This window comes from Brachyhypopomus gauderio, unplaced genomic scaffold (genome assembly GCF_052324685.1).
Source record: "Brachyhypopomus gauderio isolate BG-103 unplaced genomic scaffold, BGAUD_0.2 sc56, whole genome shotgun sequence".
Taxonomy (NCBI): domain Eukaryota; kingdom Metazoa; phylum Chordata; class Actinopteri; order Gymnotiformes; family Hypopomidae; genus Brachyhypopomus; species Brachyhypopomus gauderio.
In genome coordinates, this window is record NW_027506879.1 from 362,918 (window position 1) to 387,500 (window position 24,583).

Consider the following 24,583-nt stretch of genomic DNA (forward strand, 5'->3'; position numbering starts at 1 on the left):
TGTATAATGTTTAAATATTGACTGCTGGACTTTTGTGTAGGCCGAACCCACGAAAAACTACTAATAAAGTATACAATATGAGCTGGAAATGAACATTTCAATCGAAACTTGGACACAGCTGTAGATGAAGACACTGCCCACTTTCTTTCATTGACTATTTTGACTTTCACTGGAAAGACGCATATGAGAGATTTGTTCCTGTCTGGTTATTCCCGCACATTTCAAACGTCCAATGCTGAAGCCAAAATGAAGAACCCTTCAGGAACAGCTTGAACCTGCCGCTATGGACCTCTGTGCACTGGTCCATCTGACAGGACCCACATTTCCTCAGAATGACCAGAACCTCTATGTTTTGTTCTCCAGTGTTTAATCCAGTCGTAGCGGTAAAGTTGGTGTGACTACAGTATAGTTCAGCAACAAGAAATACTGCTGCTGCCGTTTCTTCATGCGCCTTTTCAAACTTTTCATAGATGATTATTTATTTATTTTTGTAGAATAGCCATTACTCAGATTTATTACATGGACAAACTTTCCCCACGACAGCACATACCACCGGAGAGAGTGTGAGACACCAACAGACTGTTGAACATTTCTTTATTCCTCTTTTTTTAGACTCAAAACAGAAATTTTATTAATCAATTGTGTATTGTTATGGCCATCGCGTTTTAAGCACCTTAAAGATGCTAGATATTACTAGATATTTTTTTTACTGGAAGCCCATCTGCTTAAAGTATTGTCTTTTATTTCAAACTGTCATTGCAGCCCTGGACAGGAACTTAACCTGGTGTAGAAATCAAACAAGACATACTTTAACAAACCTGTGTGTCCTGTTTTTACATGCTGGCTACATTCTTTCTCATTTGTTATGGTGATGCTGCTTCAGAGTCTGAGAGCTGGGATGGATTAATTATTGTTGTAAATTACATAATGGATTATCCTGGATTCTACACAGGGGTGTCGTCTCTGCGCTTTGGGAGGGAATGAGTCTGAATTCCTGAGTACCTGCACAATGTTGCTTTTCAACACTTCTTTTAAACATTTAATTTTGCTGCAATACTTTGTCCCTGCTGTAGTCTTACTGACAAGATGGATTATGAATGAGATTAAGATGAGATTATCATGTCCAGTAATCTGAGTTCTTTAATAAGATAAAATGAACAACCCCAACCTGCTTGTTAGGGTGGCAATTGAGATTTTGCACAAGGCAGGTGAGCACAGGACCTCCTGGTGGAGGTGACTGTGTGTTCCTGTGTAATTACAAAATGTAAATAAATCAATCAATATTCATTTTGCTTCACTGGAATCATGGTGAATGCCTTATTCATTTGCATTTCTCTTCTCAAAATGAAATAAAGCTTTAAATCTATCCCACCTACGTGGGTACCTGCTTCTTGTTTGTATGTGAAAGCATGTGTGTGTCGTATCATTCCGTGATTCTTTACGAAGTCATGTGTGTGTCGTATCATTCCTTGATTCTTTACGAAGTCATGTGTGTGTCGTATCATTCCGTGATTCTTTACGAAGTCATGTGCATGTGCATGCAATGATCCTTTGTAGAAAATGTGTTGTATTATGCAGAGGTATTTACAAATAATCATGTGTTTTCTTTCATTCAGTGATGCTTCACAGTACCAACACAACATATTGCTATATTGCAGCATTCTCCAATATTTCAGTATAACACACAAGACCCTTGGCCTGCTGTTGTGGTTTATTTATGTCTCATTGGCATGGTTACTTTTGGTGTGGCTATCAATATTTCAGTGGATTGTAGGAAACCATTAGCCTGGTGTGGTTATGGATTTTTGACTCTAGTATGAATGAGCTCATTTGTGTTTTATACATATTTGAGTTTTTCACAAAGTACTTTGATGTCCCCCATTGTTGGATAAATACATTTTAGGCTTGGTGCACAGACTCTCCCTGCTCTCTCTCTCTGCTCTCTCTCATTCTGGTCTCTCTCTTCTTTCTCTCTGCTCTCTCTCTTCTCTCTCTCTGGTCTCTTTACTCTCTCTGGTCTCTTTCTTCTCTCTTCTCTCTCTCTGATCTCTCTCTCTGCTCTCTCTTCTCTCTCTACTCTCTCTCTCTCTCTCTCTGGTCTCTCTCTGGTCTCTCTCCTCTCTCTCTCTTCTCTCTCTCTCTTTCTCTCTCTCTCTCTCTCTCTCTGCTCTCTCTCTGCTCTCTCTCTGGTTTCTACACCCTGGCCCTGCCTCTAAGCCTGCATTGAGAAGACCTCCGACATTTCCGTTTGATTCTTTCTCAAATAGCAAATTTATGCATTTACTCAAGAGAAAAAAAAACAAACCAAACATCTAACTTTTAAAATCTGTTTTGTCATTCTTTACTCATGTCTTCATACTTAAAACAATGAATCATTTACTGGGAGGATTTATTAAACACTAAAATCTTCAGGAAATTAACTCATACACCCTTCTGGGCTGCCAGACTCAAACTACCAAAATGGCTGAAATTCAGACTCACTCTGCCTTTGTTTGCCCTGCTGCTCTGAGGTGTCAGCCTGCAGAAAGAGAGACTGTCACACACATTAAGACCTCTGAAGATGGAGGACACTGTTACTGCTGCGTAGCACACCTAACCTACGCCAGCCCCAACACATCAGTGCAGTGGTGGAGGGGGAAACACGTGTTTGCGTGGTGCTGTCTGTTGCTATGGGCACCCTATTGACAGTTCTATGCAGAAAGACAAGGCAGTAAATCAGGGTGCGCTCACAATGAACCCAGTTCTGCGGTGCATTATGGGAGCACACACCCCAAAGCACAGCACCTTCCTTCAAGGGGATCTGATGCAAGAATGAAACTTGGTGTCTGATTTCATCCCTGTGGTCTGATGCTGCATGATACGTGCCAATAAAACCTTCTGTGGCTCTTTTGCAAATTAATTTGTGTTCTAAAATTTCATTTCAGTATTTATTGTTCGGCGGTTTTTAGTAAGAGCTGCTGCCAGTCAGAGCTCAAGAGACATGGTGCGAAGGCTGCCCACGTTTCCAGATTTATTACTGACAGGACATTGCATTCTGGCACCCGTCTGTCTCCGCCTTGGAGTCAAACCTCACCGCGCCGAGCAGTCTGAGCAGCGCCGACTCCCAGAGAAGGACGAGAGAAACTGGGTAACGGGGAGATCCCCATTTTTTTGCACATGCCGTTTTCTCAGCAGACACCTACGGTGGGACAAATGCAGTTAACTTGACCCACTCGCACGATCGGTGGATTAAGTGTTGTGTTTTTCCCTGGCAGTGAGAGGTCAGGCAGTGAGAGGTCAGGCTGTGAGAGGTCAGAGCTCATCGGTGGATCTGATATCAGCTGTGTGTGCAGCCGGCTTGATGTGTCTGTTTATCAGTGAAGTGCCTGTTTATCAGTGAAGGTCCTGTTTAGTGTCAGCAGGCACCTCTTATCTGTTATTAGCACTTCTGTTAGCTCTGGAGAATATCACTAGTGAGGAGGCTTGTGATGCCAGTTTCCCTTACATACCTTAACCCCCCCCCCAACCCCAACACAAACACGTGCCCTGACCACCCCCTGCCCCCTTTCCCCAAGCACTCTCTCCCTCTCTCTCTCTCCCTCCCTCTCTCCCTCCCTCCCTTACTCCCTCCCTCCTGTGCCTACACTCACACACTCTCAGGCAGACAGGCTGCCGTGCTCAGGGTGACGGTGGGCAGAGAGCCACAGTAACACTGGGCGCTAGCGGCCGCCTCCTCCGACCCGCCTCCCAGCCCGGGCTCCATGAAGCGCCTGGTGAGGATGGTGATCCGCAGCCTGGTCAGCATGTCCAGGGCCGGAGCCTGGCTGAGGAAGACGGCTCGGACCCCGGGGAGGCCGGACGGGAGAACCAAGCCAACGGCCCCGATCACTAAGGTGAAGGGGTCCACTTCTCCTGGGCTGAAGGGAGGATATGTCTAGGGTTAGGGCACTGGTGTGAGGCTTAAAATAGCCAGTTTGACACCAGTGAGAGGAAGTTTTTTGGGAGAGGGGATTGTAGAGAATTTGACCCCATGTGAACCCTGTGTTTGAGGTAGGTGGTGCTAAAGTCAATTGGAAGGGCATTTGTAAAACGTCTGGGATTTTTTGCGAAGGTTATTTACGGGAGAACAGTCGCATAAATGAAGAATAAGTTGTTTGGTAAGCTGTTTGATTTGTTTTAACATTTTAAAGTTTGACTTTGACGGTGATGAAAGTTAATAGCTTGCATGCTTCAAAAGGCTGTGTTGAGATATTTAAATTGGGCATCATGCATGTTTTTTCTTTTGTATGTGCACATGACTTGGTCAGATAATTGATACCACATAAGACATTGATGAGAAAAAGCCAGAAGGAACTTTTATTTATTAGAGTCTTCAGAACCGCTGTGCTGTTTAAAGGCTTTGGATACAGTTTTATGAGTATGCTGTCCCAATGCTTTGGTAGGATTCCTACATTCATTCACTCATTCACTCATTCTTTCCTTCATTCCTTCTGTTCCTTCTATTCTTTCCTTCATTCATTCCTTCATTTGTTTATTAGCTGTTTCTATTTGAAACCTCCCTGTGTCAGCCGAACTCTGGGCAGTGTTATGGGTTGTGTTGCTGCTTCTTGGCCACACACACACACACACACACACACACGTTTACATCCCTTCTAACCAGATTATTATAGCTTGGACCTGTAATCCAACCCTTATGGGATGGCTCCCTTCATTCAGGACCTGCATGTCCAGAGCGATAACTTTACATGTTGGAAAAGCGTCTTCATTCCTGTTCCAGGAGGGGATTGGATTTGGGCTTATTTATGGGAATAAGTGGTGAAGCTTTTCACTAAAGTGATGAGCTAGGGACAGGGGAATGTGTTTACGCTCTTACAACGACTGCTGTTCTAACACACACACTGCCTTCCTGAAGGCAAGATTTCCAGCCACAGAGCTTTTCCAAAAGTGGAACACATTTTCCTAAACCTTGAAATTTTTCTGCATGGTGTCTTTAAGTTTGTTAGCTGAGCTGTCAGGTTTTCTTGCTCCTTGTTACATTCTGGCACGAGTTTAGCTCTTCAGCTGTGGGTGTAAAGCTTGTTTGTGAGATGCCACCATAGTGAAGTTCGCTCAGATGGAGGAGTTATATAACCTCTGAATAAATGAAAGATTATGGATCCAAGAGTGGCACAGCTGGAGCTGTTCATGATGCCTTAAATCTTAAATTTGGGCGGTTTAATCTCAGACATGTGCTTTGTCTTCACCCTGAAACATGTTGAGATGTTTGTCTTGGTATAGTGTGGACACTGGAAAACATTAGAACACAAAAGAAACATTATTGCCTTATTTTGGTGGTGTCTGCACTACATTTGTTACATTTTGGTAATTTTATCCTAACTTGATTAAATTATTCGCAGGTGAACATTCAGTTACAGTAAGAAAGAGAATTTGTGAAGGTTTAGATCAACCAATGGTCTCAACCATAGGTCAGAGGTGAACCTTTACTGTAATTGGCAAACATTTATAGACGCTAAACACTGCAGTATCACAAAGTCTCATAATGGAATAACAAGGCCATGTACAGGATGAACAGTCAAGAAGAGGAGTAAGACTGTGTGGTGTAGAGGGGTAAGACTGTGTGGTGTAGAGGGGTAAGACTGTGTGGTGTAGAGGGGTAAGACTGTGGTGTAGAGGGGTAAGACTGTGTGGTGTAGAGGGGTAAGACTGTGTGGTGTAGAGGGGTAAGACTGTGTGGTTTAGAGGGGTAAGACTGTGTGGTGTAGAGGGGTAAGACTGTGTGGTGTAGAGAGGGGTAGGACTGTGTGGTGTAGAGGGGTAAGACTGTGTGGTGTAGAGGAGTAAGACTGTGTGGTGTAGAGGAGTAAGACTGTGGTGTAGAGGGGTAAGACTGGTGTAGAGGGGTAAGACTGTGTGGTGTAGAGGGGTAAGACTGTGGTGTAGAGGGGTAAGACTGTGGTGTAGAGGGTTAAGACTGTGTGGTGTAGAGGGGTAAGACTGTGTGGTGTATAGGGGTAAGACTGTGTGGTGTAGAGGAGTAAGACTGTGTGGTGTAGAGATGTAAGACTGTGTGGTGTAGAGGGGTAAGACTGTGTGGTGTAGAGGAGTATGACTGTGTGGTGTAGAGGGGTAAGACTGTGTGGTGTAGAGGGGTAAGGCTGTGTGGAGTAGAAGGGTAAGACTGTGGTGTAGAGGGGTAAGACTGTGTGGTGTAGAGGGGTAAGACTGTGGTGTAGAGGGGTAAGACTGTGTGGTGTAGAGGAGTAAGACTGTGGTGTAGAGGGGTAAGACTGTGTGGTGTAGAGGGGTAAGACTGTGTGGTGTATAGGGGTAAGACTGTGTGGTGTAGAGGAGTAAGACTGTGTGGTGTAGAGATGTAAGACTGTGTGGTGTAGAGATGTAAGACTGTGGTGTAGAGGGGTAAGACTGTGTGGTGTAGAGGGGTAAGACTGTGTGGTGTAGAGGGGTAAGACTGTGTGGTGTAGAGGGGTAAGACTGTGTGGTGTAGAGAGGGGTAGGACTGTGTGGTGTAGAGAGGGGTAGGACTGTGTGGTGTAGAGGGGTAAGACTATGTGGTGTAGAGGAGTAAGATTGTGTGGTGTAGAGATGTAAGACTGTGTGGTGTAGAGGGATAAGACTGTGTGGTGTAGAGGGTTAAGACTGTGTGGTGTAGAGGGTTAAGACTGTGTGGTGTAGAGGGTTAAGACTGTGTGGTGTAGAGGGTAAGACTGTGTGGTGTAGAGGATTAAGATTGTGTGGTGTAGAGATGTAAGACTGTGTGGTGTGGAGGGGTAAGACTGTGTGGTGTAGAGGGGTAAGACTGTGTGGTGTAGAGGGGTAAGACTATGTGGTGTAAGGCTGAGGGGACAAAACAGTGAAATAAGGGCAACATGTAAGTCATGGTCTCACAATGGCTGAAGCTGGTCGCTGGGTGCAGCTGAATATTGGAAAAACAACTGTGTCTTTAGTCATTCAAACATTTCATAGAGAAAACATGTATGTACTGTAATTCAGAAATGTGCTCTCTGCTGTAATGCTGCACATTGACATAAATTCTGACATGTTACTGTATTTAATTTTTTGTTTTGTATTTTTGCAGTCTTACAGTGTACCATATAGGATATCAGGATTAGGTCATGGGGGGGGCAGAGGTTTCATTTTCACACATCAACAAGAGGAGGCTGTATCTGCTCAGGTTGTTTTGAATGTGTAGAATAAGTTTCTAATTTTGCTGTTTTTCTAATTTTGCTGTTTTTTTGCTGTCAGTTGTCTGTCTTTTCTGAATTTCAATCAGATTTGTTTTTGTCAACAAATTGTAGTGCGAACAATATTGCTGTACAAATTTTATTCCAGTCCAAATTCGTTCTATCAATCTCCCACATACAGTGATGTGTAACTTTGTGTTCTGTGTATGTTTGTATGTGTGTAACATGTATTGGATATACCACAGAATGTGCAGCATTCTTCAAATCAAAAGCTTAGCTAGTTTCCATCAGTATATACTTACAGTCTGCACTGACTGTGATTTAAAGTTGCACTGACAACATGATTAAGTTTTCTGTCTGCCTTGTTAATAGGCGATGGCACACAGACTAGATATTCTGATGGCACTGACAAACTGACTGACATAAATATTTGCTTTTGGGGCAAAAACAAAGAATTTTGAGTGAAGTATGTGCTTTTGTAGGTATTTCATTGAGTTTTGCTGTTTGCATTGATAAATGCACTTGTTGTGATGCCAATGTAAACCATGATGCGAGAAATGTACCAAATTGACTGAGAAAAACTGTAAGGTAGCTTGTCTCTTTGATAGGTACTGTCAATGCAATGTCAATGCATGTCAATGTCAATGCAATTAATTCAATGCAATGAATTCTGGGGAATCTGAACAGTTTCAGTCTCACAAATGTGAGACTCACTGTCTTCAACCAGTTGCTGTAATGTGGCAACATGAGAATTACTTTGAGTGGTTTGTGAAACCACTAGGAGCCAATCCACTTAATTCCACCATGAGATCCAGGGTGTTCTTGATGGCAGCATGGAATGCAAGATCACAAAACACACGACCCGGAAGCTGAGAAGCACCTGGGCTTTGTGAGCCATTGCGATAACTCATTCATTCTTTCCTTCTACTAGATGATCATACCAGTGTTCCTAAGCGCCAATGAGCAGGTGCTGACCGAGGTGCCCATCACTCCAGAGACGCTGTGTAAGGACGTGGTGGAGTTGTGCAGGGAGCCCGGGGAGAGCGGCTGCTACATTGTGGAAGTCTGGCGGGGTAACGGTAGGAACCCAAGCATCACTTCCTGTACATACACTTGACTGTTCCCATTGGTTAGCATGGTGCGATCCCCCCAGTCTGCAACATCTGATTGGAGCCCTTCGTAAGCCAAGACAGTAGAACGTCAAACTAGATCCTATCACTAGATGTTAGCATAAGTATCAGGGAGATTCAGTTTCCTTGAACAAGATGGAACAAGATGTCATCCCTGGTTGTGGTGTCTAGTAATGCAAGCGGTTGGAAGTGCACAGCTTGGGTTGCACTGCTAATAGCTCTGAATAGAGACGTTCATGGGTGAGCTCCCCCAGAGCACCCGCACTGTCTACCGCATTACAATGGGGTCCTTATCCGAGTGCGTCCTCCTGCACAGTGGGGAGTAGTAAGTGGGTCAGGATACCAAGGGTGTGTTTTTATAGCCCCTGGAGGCCTGTTATTTCTCCCAATCAACTCACGATCACAGGATTCACAATCGGCCCAATCAGGACTGTAGGACCGCACAATACATTGTCTGATACTGCAGTATTATAGTATTAGCATAATAATCAATAAAAGTAAATAATTGTGGCGAAAAAACAGAGGGTTTTTAATTATGTTAAAGGCTCCCCAATGTATTTTAACATATTGCTAGAAGTGTTGCTAGACTACCTGCTGTACTGGGACAGAATTAACAGGCTACAGCCCAACCCCTCTGTCTGTCACTCAGTGGCAGAGGCGGAGTTATAAATATGGCTCCTCCTCCCTGTTCTTTCCCTTCTGTTTTATTCTCTTAAAGCTTCTGTTTGTCCTTGGTCTGCTGTCTCTCTCTGTTAATTCTCTTCTCGTTCCTGTTCCATTCTCTCATGAGAAAAAGTCATTTAGTTTGTGTGTAATAATATATATTTCATTGTAACAATACTAACACGCATGCACATGTGAAATTATTCCTTTGTTATAAAAATACATGTAAGTTATGTGATTCTGTTTTTTCATCATAAATTTATTTATTTTATTATTTTATTTTATTCTATTTATGGTTTTCTAAAATAAGACGGGGGTGGTTGGGACCTTGAGTACATAGTTTCACTCCCACTCACGTACCACATGATGGGAATCACAATAACGTGTCCTAAACCTCCTAAGCCAAACCTAAACCATATCTTCTTATCTGGTTAGCAGTGCCCCATTTTACTAACATAACTCATATCTTTGCCATCATAAGTAGCTAATTTTGGCGGTTAAATTCTAGCGTAGTTTGGTTTCTACAGCTCTATATAGTGAACAGAGAATCTGAATTTTAGTGGAGAACGTGCCCAGATAAAATGGGTCTAGTGTCACTCTTTATTACTTGGGTAATTGCAGTCATAAAATGTAGAAATATAAATAAAATAAAATAGAAATATTCTATGGCATGTCGGTTCTGTAGAGTCGTGCCTGTGATTGCACAGCTTGGTCTTCAGGAAGGAGGAACGTACCTTCAGTCCAACAGCGCAGAGCAGTGATGTGTCACAGTGCACTTGCCCCAGATCTCACACATCTACAGCCATCTATTAAAAACACACTCCTTTTTAAAATCTTAACACTCACTGAGGACACTGCATGAATATTTAGTTCAGTTTTTTTTCTTGTTAGGCATATAGTTTCCTCAACAGAAGGAGGGTGGGTTATCTTGGTACAAGATTAAAAGTAGGTTGATGTTTCATGCGAGTTGCCTGAGGCGGTTGTGTGGATCACTTTCTTGCAGAGAGAGCGATCCCCTTGGATCACCTGATGTTGGAGCACATGCAGAAATGGGGCCAGCGGAGGCAGGAGGTGAAGTTCTACCTGCGTCACGAGGAGCCGCACGCCGAGAGCCCCACGGAGCAGGGTGAGGCGGCCCTCACACCCACCACGCCCGCGCTACACGCAGCCCTTACACCCCGGCAGGAATAAAACCTTCTGGTTTCTGAATATCCAGACGCATGACCGGCTGTATCTCTTCTTCTCTCTGTCACTTTTCCAAAGCCGGCTCTCTTTCTGTTTAGATTCCACTTTCATCACACAGAGGTTCTATATTCCATAATAAATGTATGTGGGTGACAGAAGTTTCAGGCTGACTGGGTCAAGACATTACATAACTAATCACCTTTGTGAGTAATTGGGCTCCTCACAACTGAGCTGTCTGAGCACGCATGTGTGTGTGTGTGTGTGTGTGTGTGTGTGTGTGTACGTGCAGCCTCTGTTTCTACAGAGGAGGACGCAGTTCAGCTTGTGTTTGGGGAGGCGCTTGACTGCTGCGCTCTGCAAAATCATTTTCTCTTTAGGTGTCACCTGTGTCTGAAAGTCATTCTAGGTCTTCCCAGATCAGACGTCCTACTATTGGCACAACCTCTGACAGGATTACATGGTGTGATGCAACCCTGCATTTAGGGAATTAATCCTAGGCCTACTTATAGACAGCAGAGTCAGGGTGGGCACAAACCTTGTTCAAAACAAATGGCCAGTGGCTCGTAATCAGATGCTCTCTGCTGGTGAACGCGGAATGGGAATGAGGCCTGATGCTGTTTGATCAGACAAATTCATCAGAGATCAGACCCCTGCCACTCGTCCGGGCCGCTGTGCGTTGAGGCACAGGAGGCGGTGTTGGCAGTTTTGACTACCTTGTTTTGGATGTTTCTACTGCACATGACCTTTGGCCTTCATGAAATCAGAAGTGCTGAGAGTTCAGAGGCGCTGTGTGCTGAGCTTTGGAAGTGCAGAGGATGATGTAATCTTCTCACCTGCAGGTGGACAGCCGTCAGACTGCAGGACGGGCAGAGGGACGGTGGACCAGCCCTGCCAGGATGTGGTATGTTGAGCCAGACTCACATCAGCATGCAGTTGCGTTAGCGTTAGTAGTGCTCCACGGGACGGGTGGGGCACTCGGTCTAGATGCAAACTGGGTTAGGGCCAGTAAAGAATTTTAAATAGCAGGTACATTTCTGACTTCCGTGTGTGTGTGTGTGTGTGTGTGTGTGTGTGTGTGTGTGTATGTGTATGCATGCCTTTGTAATTGGGTGAATGGTTATGTATTTTTTGTATTTTGCAACTGATTGTATTTGTGTGGCTTAGTGACTGGATTGATTGCTAATCTCTCTGCTGAGAGAGGTGATCACTGATCTCTGATGGGAAAGAGGTAATCACTGATCTCTGCTGGGAGAGAGTTGATCACTGATCTCTGCTGGGAGAGAGTTGATCACTGATCTCTGCTGGGAGAGAGTTGATCACTGATCTCTGCTGGGATGGAGTTGATCACTGATCTCTGCTGGGATGGAGTTGATCACTGATCTCTGCTGGGATGGAGTTGATCACTGATCTCTGCTGGGAGAGAGTTGATCACTGATTTCTGCTGGGATAGAGTTGATCACTGATTTCTGCTGGGATAGAGTTGATCACTGATTTCTGCTGGGACAGAGTTGATCACTGATTTCTGCTGGGACAGAGTTGATCACTGATCTCTGCTGGGAGAGAGTTGATCACTGATCTCTGCTGGGAGAGAGTTGATCGCCGATATCTGCTGGGGGAGAGTTGATCGCCGATATCTGCTGGGGGAGAGTTGATCGCCGATATCTGCTGGGGGAGAGTTGATCACCGATCTCTGATGAAAGAGTTGATCTCTGATTTCAGTTGGGATAGAGTTGATCTCTGATTTCAGTTGGGATAGAGTTGATCACTGATCTCTGATGGGATAGAGTTGATCACTGATCTCTGATGGGATGGAGTTGATCACTGATCTCTGCTGGGATGGAGTTGATCACTGATCTCTGCTGGGAGAGAGTTGATCACTGATTTCTGCTGGGATAGAGTTGATCACTGATCTCTGAAGGGAGAGAGTTGATCACTGATTTCTGCTGGGACAGAGTTGATCACTGATCTCTGCTGGGAGAGAGTTGATCCCTGATCTCTGCTGGGAGAGAGTTGATCGCCGATCTCTGCTGGGAGAGAGTTGATCGCCGATCTCCGATGGGATAGAGTTGATCGCCGATCTCTGCTGGGGGAGAGTTGATCGCCGATATCTGCTGGGACAGAGTTGATCGCCGATATCTGCTGGGACAGAGTTGATCACTGATCTCTGCTGGGATAGAGTTGATCACTGATCTCTGCTGGGATAGAGTTGATCACTGATCTCTGCTGGGATAGAGTTGATCACTGATCTCTGAAGGGAGAGAGTTGATCACTGATTTCTGCTGGAACAGAGTTGATCGCTGATCTCTGCTGGGAGAGAGTTGATCGCCGATCTCTGCTGGGAGAGAGTTGATCGCCGATATCTGCTGGGGGAGAGTTGATCGCCGATATCTGCTGGGGGAGAGTTGATCACTGATTTCTGCTGGGACAGAGTTGATCACTGATTTCTGCTGGGACAGAGTTGATCACTGATTTCTGCTGGGACAGAGTTGATCACTGATCTCTGCTGGGACAGAGTTGATCGCCGATCTCTGCTGGGAGAGAGTTGATCGCCGATCTCTGCTGGGAGAGAGTTGATCGCCGATCTCTGCTGGGAGAGAGTTGATCCCTGATCTCTGCTGGGAGAGAGTTGATCCCTGATCTCTGCTGGGAGAGAGTTGATCGCCGATCTCTGCTGGGAGAGAGTTGATCGCCGATCTCTGCTGGGGGAGAGTTGATCGCCGATATCTGCTGGGGGAGAGTTGATCGCCGATATCTGCTGGGGGAGAGTTGATCGCCGATCTCTGCTGGGAGAGAGTTGATCGCCGATCTCTGCTGGGAGAGAGTTGATCACTGATCTCTGCTGGGAGAGAGTTGAAGCTACTGCCTCCAGCATTTCAAACGTTTCTCCATCACAAATGCAGCTCTCTTCACCTTCTAGATAACACCACATACTTAACACGTCAGAAACAAAGGTGACTGGAGAACTGTAAAGAAAATGTGGTGAAAAATTCCTGCTTTTGTGCACACATCCTTTCCTCTAAAATAACCTTAGATTTCATGTCTTCTTCTTACCTGTTTATAATAATGTCTTATATAATTTAACACAATATGTGATAAGAGGTGGAGTGGTTCCAGGGTGTTTAGATTGAACCCTAACTAGAGCTTGATTAATTACTCCTGCTGTTAACTGATTCAGTGTTGGTTCATTACACTATCTGGGTGTTTAATTGCAGTGTAATTACTCCTGCTGTTAACTGATTCAGTGTTGGTTCATTACACTATCTGGGTGTTTAACTGCAGTGTAATGTCATTACATTGGCATTCAGAGCAGTTACTGGAACCTCCAACATCAAGGTTGGAGATTCCTGATGTTGTTTTTTTGTTTTTTCAGATGCTAATTGCAGGTTTTTAGAAAGAGAAACCATTTCACTATATAATATACTTTTACATAATATCATATAAAAATAAGAATTCTTAAAATAATAATAATAATTGTTTTCTTAACAAGTGGGAACAGACACAACACTTGCAGGTTCTGTTTTAGAACAAGCTTGTTTCTTATCTCTGGGGTATCCACTTAGTCTCTCTCTGGATCTGTTTCTCTCTCTCTCTCCCTCTCTGTCCTCATTTACAGTCACACTTTTCTGCTCTTATTCTCTCCTTTTGTTTCATTCTCCTGTCAGCATCATGGCCCAGACTGGCGTTTCAGCCCTGTAGGAGGTCGTGGTTAGTAACCAGACCCACTGGAGTGCCCATGTTCTGGGTCCTAGATCTCAGCAGCCTGTTTTACATTCCTGGAGTGTGAGATTGCAAGGCTGGAACAGCTGTGGAACGTGCCACCGGACTCCACCCAGCTCTCCCGCTAAAGCTGTGGCTCAGTGATCTGGGTACTCAGACATCCCAGCATGCTCCACTCCCTGTGTCACGGCACGCAGCTGTTCTTACAGACGGGCTCCTCCTTTCGTGCATCATGACATGTTTTAACATTATCGTAATCCTGCTCTATGTGACTCCATATAAGACTGCGTTTGAAATACGAGGATAAGCAGATGGGCCTGCGGGCTGGAGTGGTGTCAGGTCCTGTAATGGCCCTAGCAGGCTGACTGGCCCTAGCAGGCTGAATGCCCCTAGCAGGCTGACTGGCCCACAGGATTATGCGGTGCACCATTTCATGCGTTCTGTTGCAACATGCATCCCGGAACATGACTCATTGTTAGCTGGGTGACACAGCTCCCTAATCCCCACCTTATGAGGGTCAGTGTAAATATATTAGAGGTTGCAGTGAATGTCTACATTAACATGCCCATCTCACCAGCTCTCACCAGTGTCCTGCAGTCATTTTCAGACATGACAGATATATGTCATGTGTCCAGACCAATAACGCTGACGTCTATTCCTCTTGGTTAGCCCACCTTTCTTTGCACAGGGTGCTACATATGTGGTGATGTCAGAGCTGTAGTGTTAGTCCTGTAGCGTTAGTCCTGTAGCATAGTCCTGTAGTGTTAGTCCTGTAGCGTTAGTCCTGTAGCATAGTCCTGTAGTGTTAGTCCTGTAGCGTTAGTCCTGTAGCATTAGTCTTGTAGCGTTAGTCTTGTAGAGTTGGTCTTGTAGCGATAGTCCTGTAGCGTTAGTCCTTTAGCGATAGTCCTGTAACGTGTTAGTCCTGTAGTGTTAGTCGTGTAGCATTCGTCCTGTAGCGTTAGTCCTGTAGCGTTAGTCCTGTAACGTTTTAGTCCTGTAGCGTAAGTTCTGTAGCGTTAGTCCTGTAGCGTTAGTCCTGTAACGTTTTAGTCCTGTAGCGATAGTCCTGTAACATTAGTCTTGTAGCATAGTCCTGTAGTGTTAGTCCTTTAGCGATTGTCCTGTAACGTTTTAGTCCTGTAACGTTTTAGTCCTGTAGCGATAGTCCTGTAGCGTTAGTCCTGTAGCGTTTTAGTCCTGTAACGTTTTAGTCCTGTAGCGATAGTCCTGTAGCGTTAGTCCTGTAGCGTTTTAGTCCTGTAACGTTTTAGTCCTGTAGCGATAGTCCAGTAGCGTTAGTCCAGTGGATCACTGACCTTGGTGCTCCACTGAGATGAGTCTCCTGTGTCCTGTTTTACCAGACACTCATCCTGACACTCGTCCTGACACTCATCCTGACACTCGTTCTGCCTCCTGCACTAGTTCAGTGTTTTTCCTGCACTAGTTCAGTGTTTTAACTCTTTTAACTGTTTAGGTACGGATAGTTTTAACCCTAACCCCAGATAAAACATAAGCCAAATGAAATCATTTGCTATGTAAAGGGAACGCACTTTGATTCTGTCTCAATCTGAAGAACAGGTTTTGTTTTCTATTAACACAACAGGATTTGTAGAGAGAAGACACGCTGCAGTTTCATGGTCCAAACCGACATTATCTAACAGGAAACAGCCTCTCCTGCTCCCCAGAGGAAGCAGCACAGTGTGACACTCGGCCTGGACCCTGTCGGCCTGGACCCTGTCGGCCTGGACGCTGTACACTTGTGCTGCTCCTGCATGAGTGGTGGTCTCCGTGGTGCAAAGGCATGTTGAGTTCCACGGATGAGTGATGTCCCTTGAGGGGAAGATGTCACTAATGGTGGCCATAAACAGAGCAAGGCCAGGGTGCTACCAGCATCGGCAGGGATCTGATTGACCCTACAGATGCATAAACGATCCTTCCCCCTGTCACAGACCGGCCTATCCAGGCATGGACAGATCTGTTGGAGCAGACGCATAGATCTGCCAGGTGATTAACTGTATTGATGTGTTAAAGTGCCAAAGACAGAACCTTACCAGACAGAACCTCACCTCTCCCTACAGAACCTCACCAGACAGAACCTAACCAGAGAGAACCTCATCAAACAGAACCTCACCAGACAGAACCTAATTAGACAGAACCTAACCAGAGAGAACCTCACCAGACAGAAGCTCACCTCTCCCTACAGAAGCTGACCAGACAGAACCTCACTGTACAGAACCTCACCAGACAGAACCTCACCTCTCCCTACAGAACCTCACCAGACAGAACCTCATCAGACAGAACCTCACCAGACAGAACCTCATCAGACAGAACCTCTCCTATCAGCCTTCATAGGGCTCTAGGTTTCATAACAATTTGTCATTGTGTTTCATGAGAATGCTCGAACATCCGCTGTAAGGTTGATCTGGATTTAATGTGCAAGTCAAATCATGCAGGATTTTGTATTAAAACCCCCCACAGACATTAGACCCATTTTATGTGTCTCAGATGACCAAACCAGTATGACCTATTTTAGAGACTCTGGATCACTGGTGACTTGTTGAAGAAGCTTGCCTTGAGGCCCGCGTGGCACTTTTGAGTATTATTTCCCTCGACTGATGGACATGAAAGGACAGTGTAATCCCGAGTGGGGACTGACGTGAATGCGGAGAGATTACGCTCTACCTCTAAGCGCGGGACAGCTGCGCGTGCTGCAGAATGGGCATAATGGGCAGAGGTGCTTTAGCGCGCGGGGGGGCTGCAGTCCGGCGCGAGGGAGAGAGAGAGACACAGAGGGAGGAGGAGAGAGGGAGAGAGGGAGAAAGTGCTTGCACGTCAAATATGAGCTTAAACCCGTTCCGAGGGGGGTAAAACGTACGCAGTAGAGTAGGAAAACTACATTACAGGATCCTTATTTGAGCAAGACAGTACTATATATTCTCTGTGTGTTTTTTCTAATTAAACATTAGAACAAATGTGAACTAAATGAAATGAGGACTCTGAATGAAGGTGATGGGGCACACATGACAGTCTGAGTCACGGTGACTTCATGCGCTCTTCTGGGCTGCGGCTACACACCAGCTGGACTCGGACGGTTCGGTCCAGCCTGCGGCGCACACACGTCTTCCGGACGAGTAGGGACACAGAACACATAAACGATGTTTTTAAGGGAATAACTCAACTAAGAGTCAAAAAATGGAGTGGAATCACGTCGAAGCTGTACAGGAATTTACAGCCGAAGGACAATGCAGCAAAATTAAGGTCCGATCATGCAGAATAAGCTGGGACTCGCACCAGGTAACATAACGGACCGAACCCGCAGTGGTGTCGGTGTACAGGGTGCATGTGTCGCTCCAATATCCACTCCGTTAGGTGTACTTCAGCGGAGCCTGGCTCTTTAGACTGCAGTCTGACTCTTCCTCGGTCTTTTACTGTTCAGGTTAAGTTGTATAAGATGTGTGAAATGTTTTAGCCGCTTGTGACAGCAAAATACGAGGTGACCAGAGCTCCGACCATAGCGTTGAGAAGTGGATAACTGATGTGTCCAGAGATGCTCCTCACACCCGTGTACGGTGGCCTTAACAGGTCTCCATCTAACACCTCTGAGGCTAATTATTGCTATAAAAAAGTAATCGTAATGATTATTATCATTATTGCCATTACTGCTGAAACCCACGTGCTGATGCAGTCTGTACAGGGCTAAGTAGAACTGTCATGACGCATTACTTAATAAAATCTATCTATCTCTATCTATCTATCTATCTATCTATCTATCTATCTATCTATCTATCTATCTATCTATCTATCTATCTATCTATCTATCTATCTGTTTTTTTTTGTATATTTTTAAATGAAAGTTTTAATGGAGTATTATCTAATTAATGGCTAAATGAACATTCTGTTAACTCCAAGAATATTAAAAAGAAAGAACAAAAATATGAAAAGCAAAAGCAAAATTAGCTTTGAAAAATCTATTTGAAATGGTAACTAATGACAACTGAATGCTACGTCATTACATCATTCCTCAGTGATAGGAGAGAGGGTGGGAGGTGGAGAGGGAGAGAAGATCAGCAGGGTTCTCTCTGTTTACCTCGTACCTCAGCGGGGTTCTTTCTGCTTACCTCGTACCTCATCTGGGTTCTTTCTGCTTATCTCGTACCTCATTGGGGTTCTTTCTGCTTACCTCGTACCCCAGCGGGGTTCTTTCTACTTATCTCGTACCTCAGCGGGGTTCTTTCTGCTTACCTCGTACCTCATCTGGGTTCTTTCTGCTTATCTCGTACCTCATTGGGGTTCTTTCTGCTTACCTCGTACCCCAGCGGGGTTCTTTCTACTTATCTCGTACCTCAGCGGGGTTCTTTCTGCTTATCTCGTACCTCGGCAGGGTTCTTTCTGCTTATCAAATTTTATTTATATAGCGCTTTTTACAACAGTTGTTGTCACAAAGCAGCTTTACAAGTGCCGAGTCCTAGCCCCCAGTGAGCAAGCCAAGGGCGACAGTGGCAAGGAAAATCTCCCTAGTTTTTTGCATGAGGAAGAAACCTTGAGAGGAACCAAGACTCGGGGGGGAACCCATCCTCCTCTGGCCGACACCGGTCACCATAACAACAACAACAATTTATACAGAAAGAAGAGAAAGAAAAGGAAAAAGATGTAATAATGTCCATCATGGTGTAGGCATCCGGTTAGGCAGGAGGTGGCCGGCCCAGAATGGATTGCTTGTCTCTCCTCATCTCATTATTCCTCAAGCAGGCGGGCAGCCATGTGGAGAAATGAAACAGGGAAAATTAGCGCTGTACGGCAACATATACAGGACAGGTGAAATTATAAACATTTCTGGAGTGTGGCAGCAACTCCGGCATTAAGTTAAATTATTACAGCCTAGCTAAAAAGGCAGAACCAGAAGGTAACATAGGCTTGGGGGCATTCTGAGACAATGGCATCCGTCCACTGCACTATCAACAAACTTGAGTGACCACGAGCAGTGACAGGATGACAGCACCAGCACCCCAGTCAATAAAACCCTTCGCCTGTGAACCCCTGGATCTGTACCTTTATCTAAGGGGGTGTGACGCTGGGCGGCGACAGACGGACGAGACACAGAATCCGTACTTTGGCTTGACAGGCGTCACTTTTATTTTTACAATTATTGCGCAATCAGCGCACGAATAACAAATAGGTACACACAACGTGTAGACTTAGACAACGACGAGCACAGGACACTGCGCGAGCGCACATTAAATAGACAAACCACATTAGCCCCACGTGATCACGAGACGATTCACAGGTGAGACTTATTAATCACACGACATAACCACAACCACGAATATACACTGACGCAGACAAAGCACGTGGACAATGTTTACACACGCCCAAAAGGGAGGGGCCGGGGTCCTCAACGTGACAGGGGGGATATTAATTATCAAACGCTAAACTAAATAAGTGAGTTTTCAACCTAGACTTAAAGATTGTGACTGTGTCAGAGTCCCGGACCCATTTAGGAAGATCATTCCAAAGCTGGGGGGCCTTACAAGAAAAGGCTCTTCCCCCTGCTGTTACCTTGTTAATTTTTGGAACTAATAAAAGACCAGCACCCCGTGATCTTAGTTGACGTGGGGGTTCATAATAGGAAATAAGTTCCTGAAGGTATTCAGGAGCAAGCCCGTGCAATGCTTTATAAGTTAATAAAAGAATTTTAAAGTCAATACGGAATTTAACTGGGAGCCAATGCAGGGCTAATAGGACTGGACTGATATGCTGAAATTTTCTAGTTCTGGTCAGAACTCTGGCTGCGGCATTTTGAACTATTTGAAGTTTATTTAAATTCCTATTTGAACATCCTGACAGTAGTGAGTTACAGTAGTCTAATCTGGAGCTAACAAAGTCGTGCACCAATTTTTCCGCATCATCCTGTGATAATGCATTTTTTAACTTAGCAATGTTGTGGAGATGTAAAAAAGCTATCCTAGTAGTATTATCTATGTATGTATCAAATGATAGGTCAGAGTCGAGTATGACGCCTAGGTTTTTGGCTACTGTGCCAGGTGTAATGGGGTAGTCTGCGAGATTAAGCATTAGATTTGGAATTTTCTGTTTTGAGGCCTTAGGGCCCAGGAGGAGAACTTCTGTTTTGTCCTCATTAAGTTGGAGGAAGTTTAGAGACATCCAGCATTTAATATCTCTTACACAGGCCTCAATTTTTCTTAAACTGAGTTTGTCATCAGGTTTGGCTGATATGTAAAGTTGAGTGTCATCTGCATAGCAGTGAAAATTGACACCATGTTTGTTTATAACTGTGCCCAATGGTAGCATATATAATGTAAATAATAGTGGTCCTAAAAGGGAGCCTTGCGGGACCCCATATTTAACTTTTGTACGTTTGGATGGAATATTATTGAGCTCTACAAACTGATAGCGATTTGTTAAGTAAGAATAAAACCATGAAAGGGCTGTGCCTGAGACTCCAACCCAGCTAACCTTTCTAGCAAGATCCTATGATCAATTGTGTCGAAAGCTGCACTAAGATCAAGAAGCACTAACAGTGATACATAGCCTTGATCTGAAGAAATCATTTTGCCTTCTATGACCTCATGGATGCAACTTAAAATGGTGAATGTTATGGTTATGGTAATGCTAATCATTATAGTAATGGTAATCATTATGGTTATGGAAATGGTTATGCTTATGGTACAGTTGTGATCAAATTTATTCAACCCCCAATGCTGCGAAGGGTTTTATGGAATTCAGTGCACATTTGTAATTGTGTTCATAATGAAATCTTACAAGGACTTGTTAAAGAACTAAATGCAACTAAGATAGCATCAATTTTTTTTGTCATAAAGTATTAAATGGCCTTTTTGTGATTTCTTCATTGACACAATTATTCAACCCCTTTACGACTACCACTCCTAAGAACAGAGGTTCATTCCAGTGTTTTCCATCAGGTATTGAAAACATCTGTGGATGTCAACGAGCAGCAATCAAGCATGATAAGCACCAATTAGGCAGATTTAAAAGGACTGTGATACTCAGCTCCTTCTAGACATCTACTGGTGTGTTTCCAAGCATGGTGAAGGCAAGAGAATGGTCCCAGAAGACAAGAGAAGAGGTTATTGCTCTTCACAAGAATGGCAATGGATATAAAAAGATTGCGAAGTTGTTAAATATTCCAAGAGACACTATCGGAAGTATCATTCGCAAGTTCAAGTTAAAGGGCACAGTGGAAACGTTACCTGGTCGTGGCAGAAAGAAGATCCTGACCGCGACTGCTGTGCGCTACCTGAAGCGTAATGTGGAGAAAAATCCCCACGTGACTGCTAAGGAACTGAAAAAAGACCTGTCAGATGTGGGCACTGAAGTTTCAGCTCAGACAATAAGGCGCGCACTGCATAACGAAGACCTCCATGCCAGAACACCCAGACGCACCCCCTTGCTGACTCCAAAGAACAAGAAAAGTCGACTGCAGTATGCCAAAAGTCATGTGGATAAGCCACAAAGGTTTTGGAACAGTGTACTGTGGTCAGATGAAACTAAATTAGAACTGTTTGGGACAATGGACCAGCGCTATGTTTGGAGAAGGAAGAACCAGGCTTATGAACAAAAGAACACCTTGCCTACTGTGAAGCATGGCGGGGGGTCAATTATGCTTTGGGGCTGTTTTGCTTCTAATGGTACAGGAAAGCTTCAACGTGTGCAGGGTACCATGAATTCCCTTCAGTACCAGGAGATCTTGGAGGAAAATGTGATGGAGTCAGTCACAAACCTGCGGCTTGGGAGACGTTGGACCTTCCAACAGAACAATGATCCGAAGCACACATCCAAGTCCACTAGAGCATGGTTGAACATGAAAGGCTGGAACATTCTAGAGTGGCCATCGCAATCACCAGACTTAAATCCAATTGAGAACCTCTGGTGGGACCTAAAGAAGGCAGTTGCAGTGCGCAAGCCTAAGAATGTGACTGAACTGGAGGCTTTTGCCCATGAAGAATGGGCTAAGATACCCATAGGTCGCTGCAAGACACTTGTGTCAAGCTATGCTTCACGCTTGAAAGCTGTCATAACTGGAAAAGGATGTTGTACTAAGTACTAAAAAATAATGTCACTAGGGGGTTGAATAAAACTGATAATGATGTGAGCACAGTAAAGACATTTGTGGTTATTCCATCATAAATATTATGTTATGTTTGTCTAATTTATAAGTGCCTCTTTGATATAATTGTAAATAAGATGACTGAAATGATCAAAATCAATGTCAAACTGGCCAAAACACTTTATTTCAGTGGGGGTTGAATAAATTTGATCACAACTGTAATGGTAATGGTAATAGAATTGGTTATGGTTATGGTAATGATTATGGTAATGGTAAGAGTCATGGTTATGGTAATACTGACCAGCAGAGATATTGATTTAGTGAAGCTTTACTAGGAGTTGGATTTCAGAATTTATTATATAATTTAAATATGGAGCTTGGTTATGGAGATGGATCTCAGATGCAGCAGTGATGATCACCTCTTCAAAGCACCTTAATGGTCAACATCGCCCTTTACACTGCTGATTCCAGATCGATCTTCTAGATAAAACAGTACTGCGGCAGTGCTAAGACTACTGAGGGAGAGACTGTGTTCCACAGCTGAACTGGGTCTCTCCAGTACGGTCCTGACACATTCTGTGTGCTAGGCGCTAGCAGGACGAGCCCATGACTCTGCATGCATCACTCCCAGGTCAGTGGGTCTACTGAATGACCAAGGATACTATGAACAAATTTGGCTTTTGTGCAGTGTATATATGTTTGAATGTGCGCGAGTGTTTATGTGTTTATGTAGCGTGTGTGTTGCTGTATGTGCACAATAGCAGGACGTGGAAGGACCACACTGCTTTCCTGTCTCCAGGAAGGGGGGTGGTGTAGGGGGGTGGAGGGGTGGGGGGTGTGTGTGGAGGGTGGGGGGTGGTGTAGGGGGGTGGGGGGTGGTGTAGGGGGGGGTGGTGTAGGGGGGGGGTGGAGGGTGGGGTATGGGGGAAGTGGGGGTGTAGGGTGTTGTAGGGGGGTGAGGGGTTGGGGGTGGGGGTGCTCACGCCATCCCTGAAAGTTGCAGCTGCTTCCTCTCACTCAGGCACTGCAGGTCTGGGGAAGCACAAGATGAGACAGATGAGAGGAGCAACAGTGTCTCTGGTGTAAAGGGCAGGGCTCTCTTGGGCCACGTGGGTCGCCGTGATGGCGGCCGGGTGGCCAGCTAGGCTGGGAGGAGTTTGCAAGTTTGAAATGGGAGGTATTGGTCTGAAAAGGGACGTCAGTCATGCCATCGAGTGTGAAGTGGCATCATGTGGCACGTACAGTCATGGGACTGGCCTTTCTTTTCATCCTGTCATTTTTAAGAGAAGTTTGATTTTCCTTAGTAATGAGTTCTCAAGTATGTTGAGAACACTCCGTGTGTAAGTATGTGCCTGAAATCGATGGATATTCCACTGTGAGTCGATCCCACAGTGATATTGGATCCAGATGTTGGCGGGTGGAGTGGAAGCTGTAACTGATACGATCGGTATTTTGCAGCTTGGGCGTTCTGGGTTTTGCTTTTGCAAATCACACTCTGTGGTAACAAATGTCTTGCTCTTATCCTGTATGTGTGTGTGTGTGTGTGTGTGTGTGTGTGTGTGTGTGTGTGTGTGTGTGTGTGTGTGTGTGTATGTGTGTGCGCGTGATGTGTGTAGATAGGGAATCCTCGTGTTGATCTGACGCTGTCCGAGCTGCAGGAGATGGCCATGCGCCAACAGCAGCAGATCGAAGCCCAGCAACAGATGCTTGTGGCTAAGGTGAGGCTCCGCCCCCTTCCCCTCCCTCACGTACCTCTCTATACTCACACACTCATGCCCCGCCCCCTTCCCCTCCCTCACGTACCTCTCCATACTCACACACTCATGCCCCGCCCCCTTCCCCTCCCTCACGTACCTCTCCATACTCACACACTCATGCCCCGCCCCCTTCTCCTCCCTCACGTACCTCTCCATACTCACACACTCATGCCCCGCCCCCTTCTCCTCCCTCACGTACCTCTCCATACTCACACACTCATGCCCCGCCCCCTTCCCCTCCCTCACGTACCTCTCCATACTCACACACTCATGCCCCGCCCCCTTCTCCTCCCTCACGTACCTCTCCATACTCACACACTCATGCCCCGCCCCCTCCTCCTCCCTCACGTACCTCTCCATACTCACACACTCATGCCCCGCCCCCTTCTCCTGCCTCACGTACCTCTCCATACTCACACACTCATGCCCCGCCCCCTCCTCCTCCCTCATCTGCCTCTCTATACTCACACACTCATGCCCCGCCCCCTCCTCCTCCCTTACGTACCTCTCCATACTCACACACTCATGCCCCGCCCCCTCCTCCTCCCTCATCTGCCTCTCTATACTCTATACTATACTATACAGCATTGGACACTCATTCCCCAGCTGATCCCGTCATAATCAGGGCTGCTGTCTGTATAATATCCTATAGCTCAGTCATGCGGATGAGGAGTTACTTCCTCAGGTCAAGACATCGTGGGACGTGAGGAAGATGTTTTTGTTCTGACTCTTCACCAGAGTTTTCCTGCCCTTCACATCACCCCATTCATCCAGCTGTGTTGACACTGTGTTACAAGCTGACACTGTCATTACTGATATGGAGTCACGGCCAGTGTGTGATAGTTGACTGTCACAGATATG

At 45.3% G+C, this 24,583-nt stretch overlaps 1 protein-coding gene across 6 annotated transcripts in view; it reads left to right on the top strand.

Annotated features, from left to right (window-relative positions):
* Window positions 1-24,583, top strand: part of LOC143488830 (apoptosis-stimulating of p53 protein 1-like) — a 36,623-nt gene that overhangs the window by 619 nt on the left and 11,421 nt on the right. For 2 of the 6 annotated variants that reach the window (XM_076987761.1, XM_076987764.1), the window contains exons 1-5: window positions 3,624-3,872; window positions 8,113-8,260; window positions 9,978-10,100; window positions 10,999-11,060; window positions 23,582-23,683. In XM_076987761.1, the coding sequence (XP_076843876.1) occupies window positions 3,741-3,872; window positions 8,113-8,260; window positions 9,978-10,100; window positions 10,999-11,060; window positions 23,582-23,683 (567 nt within the window). In that variant the 5' untranslated portion in view covers window positions 3,624-3,740. Of the gene's footprint in view, window positions 1-3,623; window positions 3,873-3,939; window positions 4,137-8,112; window positions 8,261-9,977; window positions 10,101-10,998; window positions 11,061-16,711; window positions 17,174-23,581; window positions 23,684-24,583 lie in introns of those variants that run through there. The other 4 variants (XM_076987765.1, XM_076987763.1, XM_076987762.1 and 1 more) reach the window with 4 other exon arrangements.